General features: G+C 31.9%; 1 protein-coding gene across 3 annotated transcripts; it reads left to right on the forward strand.

The window, feature by feature from the left end:
• The first annotated feature begins 1,516 nt into the window (after window positions 1-1,516).
• KERA (keratocan) lies at window positions 1,517-9,660 on the forward strand. Of its 3 annotated transcripts, XM_032207518.1 has the most exons (4): window positions 1,517-1,584; window positions 1,702-1,797; window positions 3,064-3,956; window positions 8,278-9,660. In XM_032207518.1, the coding sequence occupies exons 3-4, from the start codon at window positions 3,071-3,073 to the stop codon at window positions 8,448-8,450; spliced, it is 1,059 nt and encodes a 352-aa protein (XP_032063409.1). In that variant the 5' UTR covers window positions 1,517-1,584; window positions 1,702-1,797; window positions 3,064-3,070; the 3' UTR covers window positions 8,451-9,660. The 3 variants fall into 3 exon arrangements, with proteins under 3 accessions (XP_032063409.1, XP_032063407.1, XP_032063408.1); XM_032207516.1 differs by lacking the exon at window positions 1,702-1,797 and having other exon boundaries at window positions 1,523-1,584; XM_032207517.1 differs by lacking the exon at window positions 1,517-1,584 and having other exon boundaries at window positions 1,604-1,797.
• The last annotated feature ends 402 nt before the right edge of the window (window positions 9,661-10,062 follow it).

Here is a 10,062-nt window from a genome sequence, read left to right on the forward strand (position 1 = left end):
CAGGATGTCAAAGGTAACATTTTAAGGCCTAGGTGTTTAAAATGGCACACATAATGAAAAATGGAATGTTGTACATATAATTTTTTGTTTACAGGCATTGCATCTACTCAAAGATAGAAACTTTAATTTTGAGGTATAGGTGTAGATTGTTTTCATATAATTTAAGATTTTGAAATGTTCAGCATAGCACTCATGAAGGAATCAGTTTTATCCCTTACTTACAAGAAAGCCCTAATAATTTGTATGCTGGATGAGTCTGGACTTCTAACAGGGTGGAACACATAAACACTTGTTTCGTTTTTAAGCACATACTTACATGTAAACTATGTAAAAATAACAGGTAATGAGGATGTATTTTATTCCTATACAAAGTAGCACAAATATTTACTCATGAACAAATTTTTGTTATGTGTTTAACATTAACCTTACTGAAGTCACTGGAAGCTGAACACATACTTAAGAGTTGATTTACACCTTTTTGTTTTGTTTTGTTTTTGCAAGATAACACAGAAGAGTGAGGATTAAAATGAAGATTATATTACTAGATATTTCTTTCTATTCTTAAATGTTGTTTTTTTAGACATTCTCAGGAATCAAAGTATTAAACATTATGATATAATTTGTTAGAGATTTTATTATTAAAATGAATTAGACTAAACTCTAATACATTATATGAATTTTATAACTAATATAAACATCAAAGTTATGAGGATATATTTTGTTTTTAGAGTATTTTCATTAGCTTTTTCCTTAAAATACTTAGGCTCTGTCTTTGAATGTCTAGTTTTTCTTATATTCATCTGTTACTTTAAGTTTGTACCAGAAAAGAAAATAAAGTACTTAACATCAGAAATATGTGTCTATGCTTTGGAAAGCAAGTTGGCTGGAAAGTGTTTACTTCAGATCGATGATAAAACAAGATAATTAATATGTGCCTTGATAATTAAAAACAGAGATCACTGCAGGAGGCACTGGAGAGCATGAAGTCTTTGAAGAAATATATGCAAAAATATAAAAAAAAAAAAAAAAAGCATGTTTTAATCCTTAGAGAAATAGAAATAGATGTTATTAAAAAATTCTTAGCAAATGCTTTTGCTATCTTCTTCTCTTAATCAAGAATTATGTCTTTAAATGGCATGGCAGCATCTGCATTTGATCAAAATCAAATAAAAGATTTCCGTAGGAGCAGATGGCACTGTTTTTCATTCATTGTGGCCAGTTCAGGTATCATGAGAATGAATTATGATGCAAGCAAGCTTTGCATGTAAAGTATCATTTGACAAAAATGTTGAATAAAGGTACATTTTGTGTTACCTGTTTCATCTAGACCAGTTCCTCTCATCTGCTAAACTATAAAAATCAAACTACTTCAGCTCTGTGGCTGTTTGACATTAAAACCAGTATTTCCTGTCTTTTCTTGCTTAGGTGCTGAGGTGCCTTAGCTATTTTAGGGGTTAAAAGCTGTAGTCACTGATGCGTATATATTAGGCTGTATTCATAGAACACAGCTTGTAGCCTGAGTCAGGCTATTACGGTCTAACAACAGTGACCAATAGAAAGAAAAGAAGATCCAAGAAAGCTGAGGTAAGCCCAAATTCTGAAGCAATGTCAAATTAGAAACAATAGCTAATAAGGTGTGTATGGTAATGCAGCTGGGAATGTTAGCATTCATTTCAAGTTTTATATGCTATTAATTCTTAGAAGAACAGGAAGCAAAACACAGTGATTAGCAGCCAAAGGGAGCCAAACACTGATTTTTAACTGGCTTCAGATAGCTCCAAGAACTTGACTAACAAGGTAAATTACTTTATATTTCTTTTTTAAAATGTTATTAAAGTACTATTTCACTGTGTAACTTAAATATGCTATTCTTCAAATACTTGGAATATTTCCAGATAGCAGAATGTAGGGCTGGAAGATCTGTAGGATACTGCACTTGTTACTGGTAATAACAAAAATGAAAACTATTAAATGACTACATATGGTATGCAGAGATTAACTGAGCTATTAACCTTACTTTTTCATTAACCATATGAGAGAATTCCTTCTGTATTTAAATATTATTTTTGCTAAAACTAATCTCTTTATTTGACCAGAAATCTCAGCTCTCTCTTACCTCTTCATTGCAAAAAAAGAAAAAAAAAAAAAACAACAAACAACAGAGTTTGTGAAGCCTTTGTGCTGCATAGATATGTCCTGTTGTAGTAAATTATCATTGAAAATGTTGCTCATTTTTTAATGATAGAAGAGTATAAACAAAGCAAGTAATTAAGTAGGTAAAACTGATACAAGAAGCATGAATGTATATGATATACTTTCTTTAGGACTTACTTTTTCTGTAATTTAGATCAGGCATTTATTTTGGCTGTTTGCTTTAGAGAAAAAAAAAAAAAAGAAAAAAAAACAACAACAACAACAAAAAAAAACCTTTGGATTTGAAAGAGGGAGGGAGGGGAAGGGATTACTCCATATTCCGTCCAAGCTGTTTAAGAACATGCCCAACAAACAGCTGTTAAAACACTCTTTGATCTTTCACTTTTCTGTGATGACAAAAGACCTGGAAAATCTGATCCAGATGCCATTATAATTTAGGACAGAGGAAAAACAGAAAAAGATTTCATGATTAATTTTAAATGGAGTAACACTTACTACAAAGGCATAAAGATCATCATAGTATTGATAGCATTATTGAAAATAATACAGTTCCTTAACTAGCTTATGCAAAACAGCTCTGTATAGGAAAACTTAAATAAATTTATAAGAAGTAATGATTTATTGTCAGAGAAATGATCTGTGTTTCCAGATTCTTTGAAATTATATCTGAAAGAACATCTGTTAAATTGGTAGTAAATGTAAAAACTAAGTTGAATCAGGAAAATGTTTAACATTTAACACTTGTATTACTGTTAAATTTGTCCTGAACATGCTATACTAATTCCATAGGTAACTGAATTTGGCTGTTCATAAAGGAAATATTATTTGCAATGTAATACAGTTTTGTTAATCTGGTATATGGTTAGAGAATTGTGTTAAAACAACTAATTGTTTTTCTCCCCTTCCAAGGCAAAAGATGACTCTAAAAGTCTGTCCAAGCCTTTTGCTCTTATTCTTAGCTCATTCTGTGTGGACTCGAACTGTGAGACAAGTTTATGATGACCTGGATCCTGAACATTGGTCTCACTACACTTTTGAGTGTCCACAAGAATGTTTTTGTCCTCCTAGTTTCCCCAATGCATTATACTGTGATAACAAAGGTCTTAAAGAAATACCTGCAATCCCAGCAAGAATTTGGTACCTCTATCTTCAAAACAACCTAATTGAAACAATTTCAGATAAGCCTTTTGTGAATGCCACTCATCTGAGGTGGATAAATCTGAACAAGAATAAAATTACCAACAGTGGAATTGAGAGTGGTGTGCTGAGCAAGCTGAAAAGGCTGCTTTACTTGTTCCTTGAAGATAATGAATTGGAAGAGGTGCCTGCTCCATTACCAGTGGGCTTGGAACAGCTAAGGCTGGCTAGAAACAAAATCTCCAGAATCCCAGAAGGAGTCTTCAGCAACTTGGAAAACCTTACTATGTTAGATCTGCACCAGAACAATTTGTTGGACAGCGCTCTTCAAAGTGACACCTTCCAAGGACTCAACAGTCTTATGCAACTCAACATAGCAAAAAATTCCCTTAAAAAGATGCCTTTAAGCATTCCAGCTAACACACTGCAGCTGTTTTTAGACAACAACTCCATTGAAGTGATACCAGAAAACTACTTCAGTGCAATACCCAAAGTGACGTTCCTTAGGCTGAACTACAATAAGTTATCTGATGATGGTATTCCCCCAAATGGGTTTAATGTTTCATCTATTCTAGACTTACAGCTGTCTCATAACCAGCTCACTAAAATTCCACCTATCAATGCTCGTCTTGAGCACCTTCACCTTGATCACAACAGAATCAAAAGTAAGTGTGTATTGTCATTAACATTAATTCTTTGAAAATGACTGTTTAACTACAAAAATTACTATTTGAAAACAAAGAGTAAAAATGTGCCACAGGCTATAGGGAGATGAGCAAAAAACCTCCCATGGGCTAATTTTCAAGTCAGTTTTAAATATGACAACCAAATATATTTATGTAAGTAATACCACATTTGATTTGCTAATTCTAATACTGAAAATAAATAAATAAATAAAATAAAATACAAGCAGATCAGAAGGTCAGAAATACAGGTGGCTTAAGGAAATTTTTTCCCTTCACATTTTGATATATACATACATATATATATATATACATATATATACATACATATATATATACATATAGACTGCTAGTTTTCCAAAGCTCATGAGCATCTTAGAAGCTTCACTAAGCTAACAGAATCAAATATCAGCTGATTTGAACATCTCTCTTTTACCTGTTACCTAAACAAAAAAAAAAGGAACCTAATGTGAGAGACCCTTAAAGCAGAATAAAATGTTATCTGCAGTCAAAATGGTCTTTTTCTAATAGAACATTGTGGCTATTGAATATTTCAAGCTTGAATATCCTACCCATGTTTTATTTTTTTTATGTATGAAATGCTGGTATTTATCATTAACCTTTCTTCCTGAAAATTCTTTTAACTAACTTTACAGAAACTTCATTCTACTAATGCTTATCTCCTCAAATGTCTTCTTTGTATAAATGACACAAGACTTTATTCTCAAGGCAATAGAAGCCCGTCATGACATAATTTTGCTTCTAGCAATGTTTCAGGCATTCATCCTTGTACAGCAAGAACATGGTAGTTAGGTATATAGGGTAGAGAGAGCATCTGCTCACAAGTTCTGCAGATCCTTATAAGATCCAAGTTCTTAAATCCCTTAGTTTACTTATCTGTGGTTGCCTTTTGCTAGGCAGTACAGTAAGCTGTTTCATGTCAAAATCAAAGTAATCACTTTCTAATTATCACTTCACAGAATATATTCACCTCTCCACATTTTTCATCTTGTTACACTGATTTAATTGAATAAATGGTTCCTTACTTCTCTGTTGTATTACCTTAGTTCACAAAGATACTAAAAATAACAATTTGGCTGCTCTATCAAAGAAAAACATACCAGAAGATAACTAATAATAATTTAATTGAATGCAGCAAATCAAATGTATGAAACCTCATAAAGACAAATAAATTTTGTACAACCCAAACATATTTAACTGGCCTGCAAAAAGCCTAACAGTTAATTAAAGTTAGGGCTCATGACATGCATTGTCACTGAACATGTTTCATTGCCGCCTTGGCAGCAAAGAGATTTAGCTTAATTGTTTCACTGAATGGCCTCAGGAGTAGACTTTATCTCCTGTCTCTTTAAATGGATACTAAATTAAGATCAATGGAATATAACTTGCCCAATTAAGATGTGTTTTGTGTCCAGGTAACACAGACCCTCTGAAAAACCTACCAAATTATTTTATTTTCTTTAATAAGATAAAAAATAGGTTAAAACCAGGAAAAGTCACCCATTGAGACTAATTTTCCAATTAGTCTGTCATAATAATTTTCTACAAGATTTACATTACTAAATGTGTTTACCACTTTTCAAAATGGGACATTCATTAACTGTTTAATCACTTTGAAAGGTTGCTCTTTTTTTTTTTTTTTTTCCAATGAGGATTTACTCTAAGTAGCTGTGTATAAAATGGTCAAATAAACTTTTTTAAAAAAGAAGTCTTTGGGCCAAGCAGCAATACTTTTCTATCAGAATCCATTATATAGTACTTGGAAGAAAATGATAAAATGGTTCAAGTTCTAGATTCTGACCTATTGTCAGACCCCTGAGCTATAACTGCTACTAGCTTCTTTGCTGAAAGAACCCAGAAACATACAATTTGCCATGTTTGTCCTTGGCTGCTGTAGTTAATATATAAGAAGGAAAAAGGAAGTCCAACTATTTGAGCTAGATCACAATGGGTGCAGCTGTAGGTTACAAGACTAAACCAGAAGCATCTTCCTGATCATATATGTCATAACAGATTAATCTTCTATATAAACTCATTTTCTAAATGTTGAGAGGCTATGAGTTTTATTGATAAAAAAAAAAAAATAAGATTCTTTCTGGTTCTTCAGCAGATACACAGTGTTGGTAAGTAATGAGGAAGCTTTCTTCTATAGCAGCTCCAGAACCTCATTTTTAAATATTCTACTTATCAATACTGTTGACCACGTATGGATTCATGTTATTTGAATAAATCATCCCAGATTATAGTATCTATTTTGAATTAGTCATACAGTCTTCCAACTTAGGAAATGGAAAGTGATACACAATTCCAGAGGGAAATTCAATCCATCTTAGGGAGATCTGAATCACCTTTTGAATGTATCCATCTTTCCAAAGTTTATAAACAGAGTCGAATGATTTGCTTAGGCTGACACTATTGTCTGCATAGATCAGTTTAGGTGGATGCATTCCATACAACTGGATTGCCCTGTCCCTCTTGCGTCTGCTGGTAAAATTTATCAATATACCTATGAACCCCAAGTTTGAACGAGAAGAAAGAGAGACTTTTACTCTTCTGATAATTTGGCAGGATTTGTTACTTACAGGAGGAAAACAGTAAAAGACCAAACCTCTTCATACCACACACCATCAAGAAATCATTTCACAGGTTGCTTGTTACATAATTTCTTGCTCACATTAAGGTTGGAGTAATTAACCCAGTGAAGACTATTATACTGAGATATTCTCTAGATCAGAGAACACAGAGGTTTAGAGTTCATTTGAAGCCATCTTGTTTCCTAGGGACAGCATTTTGACTTGAGAAGATGTATTTTCTGCTACATAATGTTGATTCATTTGTAAAACTTGGAAATACCATGTAAATATCATTTCCATAATGATAGTCTCAAGCTTCCTGCTTCATTTTCACACATGAAAAAAAAGTTGTACCTTGTTTCTTCCAAGAATATCAAATGCCTTCCCAAAATATCTGATGAATTAATAAAATTTCACAACATAGGCAAAGAGGATTTGATATAATGTTTCTGATAAAATATTCAGTCCTTGCCTGAATAGATGTATTTATCTAGTTTCCATGACAAAGATAATGTTTGTTTCCAAGATGTTGCAAACATCTGTACTATGTTATTCAGAAATATTATTTTTCTTTTGATCAAATCAAATCAAATCAAATCATGTTTTATTTTAAATGAATTTTGGGGTTTGTAATCAGATATTGTGGATATACTATTATTGATATAATATGTGGATATTATTATTGCTAAATACATGTATAAGGGAGAAAAAATGCAAAAAGCTTTTCTTTTTCTATTTCTAGGGTACTCAGAAAAAAAAATAAAAATCTGTTACATTCTCTATTCAAGTAGTTTTTGCAGGTGGTCTGGCGCCAACAAGATCTTCATGCAGTCAGATTAATCACTAAAGACTGTAATTTGGTCCAAGGAATTTGACATCTTTAATAAGCAAACACCGCCAGTATTTTCTAGAATAAGGCTGAAATAGGTCAGCTGTGCTATACAATAACTGAAGACAAGATGTGAAAAACATTTTTGTTAAGTGATGGAAGTAATTTAGGAGAGACAATGTAAAGAATCCAATCTATTTAACCCATATGAATATAAGCAAATTCAAATTATTGTTTTATTATTATTTTATGAATGTTAATATATGTGTGATTCATAAAGAATTTTAAGCATGTCTTGGCTTTTAAATTAGGAAAAAGTATATTCCGTTGCACATTTTATTACTGCAATTAAAGAGAACTGTACTGAGGAATTTGAAAGAACAGGAAAATACAGACATATGAACAGGTCCTCTGATTCAATATTGTTATCAGTTTGAATATGACATCTTCAGTGAAGTATATCTGCTAAAAATTGTGCAGTATAATTGCAGTAAGAGGTTTGAAATTCCTCAGCATTAGCCTTGTTTTGGTCCCTCTGAGGTCAAAGAGCTATGTCTCAATAAATACAGACAGTTGTCTAAGCTAGTCTCTGTCAAAGAAAAATCTCTGTCCAAGAAAAAATTATGTATCTAGTACCTTTTAGTCATAATTACAGAACATTAAATATACAATTCACTGTTCTGGATTACGTTATTTAACATGTTTTATTACATTAACAACAAAGTAGTTAATTGTTAATTCTGTGTTTTTCCAACTCTGACAACAAGTGACTCCCATAAAAATACTGGTGAAAGGCTGTCATATTTGTCTTCTAAACACATTTTATCTTCATGAATCCTTCCCGTGGAAATTACCTAACATGTTTAATCTGTATTTTCAGGTGTCAATGGTACTCAGATATGCCCAGTCTCAATTACTGTAGCAGAAGACTATGGTTTTTATGGTAACATTCCTCGCCTCCGCTATCTACGCTTGGATGGAAATGAAATTCAGCCTCCAATTCCATTGGACATCATGATATGTTTCCGACTACTGCAGGCTGTTGTCATATAAACATATTTCAGTGTCAGTCTTGTGCTGTGAGATCTCTAAGATACAAGTTTTGCTGGAATGAAACTTGTTCCAACTCATAAATCAAGAAGTAACAGTTTTATTTTGACTTTAATTTGTTCTTTGCTTGCATCTTTTCTACAGCTGAAAAGATTGTTCTTCTTTTAGAAGAGATTTTGGATCTACATAAGACATGCTTAATACTTTACCTAAGAATTCCTAATGCAAATATGTTGAAAAACATCTGTAGTACTATTCAAAATATTCCAAAAAGAATTCTTACCTACTCTATCTCTCTTGTCAAAACCTGTGATATCTAACCTATTAACATCATTATATCTCCATGTAGTTGTTACCTAGTAACTAGCATGAAGAATGTGGATACACTTGGCTAAATATTTGATAGAATAATCATGTTTTACATGAACACTATCTATCAAAACTGTCAGTCTTTAGGATAGTCACTGTCTAACAATGAACAGCTACTTATCATGTAAATAATTCATAAATTGTTGTCATCCCTTGAAGATGGGAAGACTGATATTGGTATTTTAAGACATGAAATGTGTGAGATGTAGGCCCCAAAACAATATACCAAATATATATTGATATATGACTTATTCAGTGTGTGATTTCAAAATTGAAATACACTTATCCAGCTCAAATCCTTACAAGGGAATATGACATGAAATCTTACTCTATCAAAGTGACAATTTTGTGCTGTTTCTTTCTTCGGTATTCCATTTCTAACGTTGACATAATTTCTTTCTTCAGTTTTAGGACTGTCATTGAGTATTTGGTTTATATTTTGTTTCCCTAGAGATAAAACCAAGTAAAGTAATGATTCCCTATCACAGAGTAGGTTCTTCACAGAAATTAAAATGTCAAGTTAATATAACAGTAATAAATATAAAATTAGGAAATTAAGAGAAAACATTCCCTTCCCCAGCTACTCACAACTTACTTTCTGAACTAACCAAATATTTGTATAGGAAGAGTGTCAGTTTAAGCAAATACAACAAACTCAGAGCAGTATTTAATTATCATATATATGTACATAACACTGGATTTTGGAGAAGTATTTATCACAGCAGAATTTTGGAGAGGTATTTATCACAGCAAATTCACAACTCACTAACAAGAGAGATATAAGCAGACACCTTTATTATTATTATTAATTATTATTATTATTATTATTATTAATTTTCTTCTCTGTTAGGTTTATGGTTTTTTGTTTGTTTGTTTTGTGTTTTTTTTTATTATTATTATTTTGTTTTGTTTTCTAAGATATACTGGGATTATATACTGGGATTTTAATACATATTTTAATACATATCTCAAATATTTGACTCAACTGTTCACTGGGACAATATGACATTTTTGTTATTTCTGATAGCCAGCATAATAGACTATCCATCAGTCATATTATTTCAGTCTTCTTGCATTTGTAGATAGGAACAATTAGTTGCTCTTCAACATCTTGCGTATATTTTTAACATTTCAAGACTGGCCTTTATAACAAACATTTTAAACTATGCATGTGGTATACTTTTTCTTTGAAGATAAAACATTTACTTAAAAGTAGGTCCTTAAAAGTGCTGAGAATTGCAACTTT

Source organism: Aythya fuligula, chromosome 1 (genome assembly GCF_009819795.1).
Source record: "Aythya fuligula isolate bAytFul2 chromosome 1, bAytFul2.pri, whole genome shotgun sequence".
Taxonomy (NCBI): Eukaryota; Metazoa; Chordata; class Aves; order Anseriformes; family Anatidae; genus Aythya; species Aythya fuligula.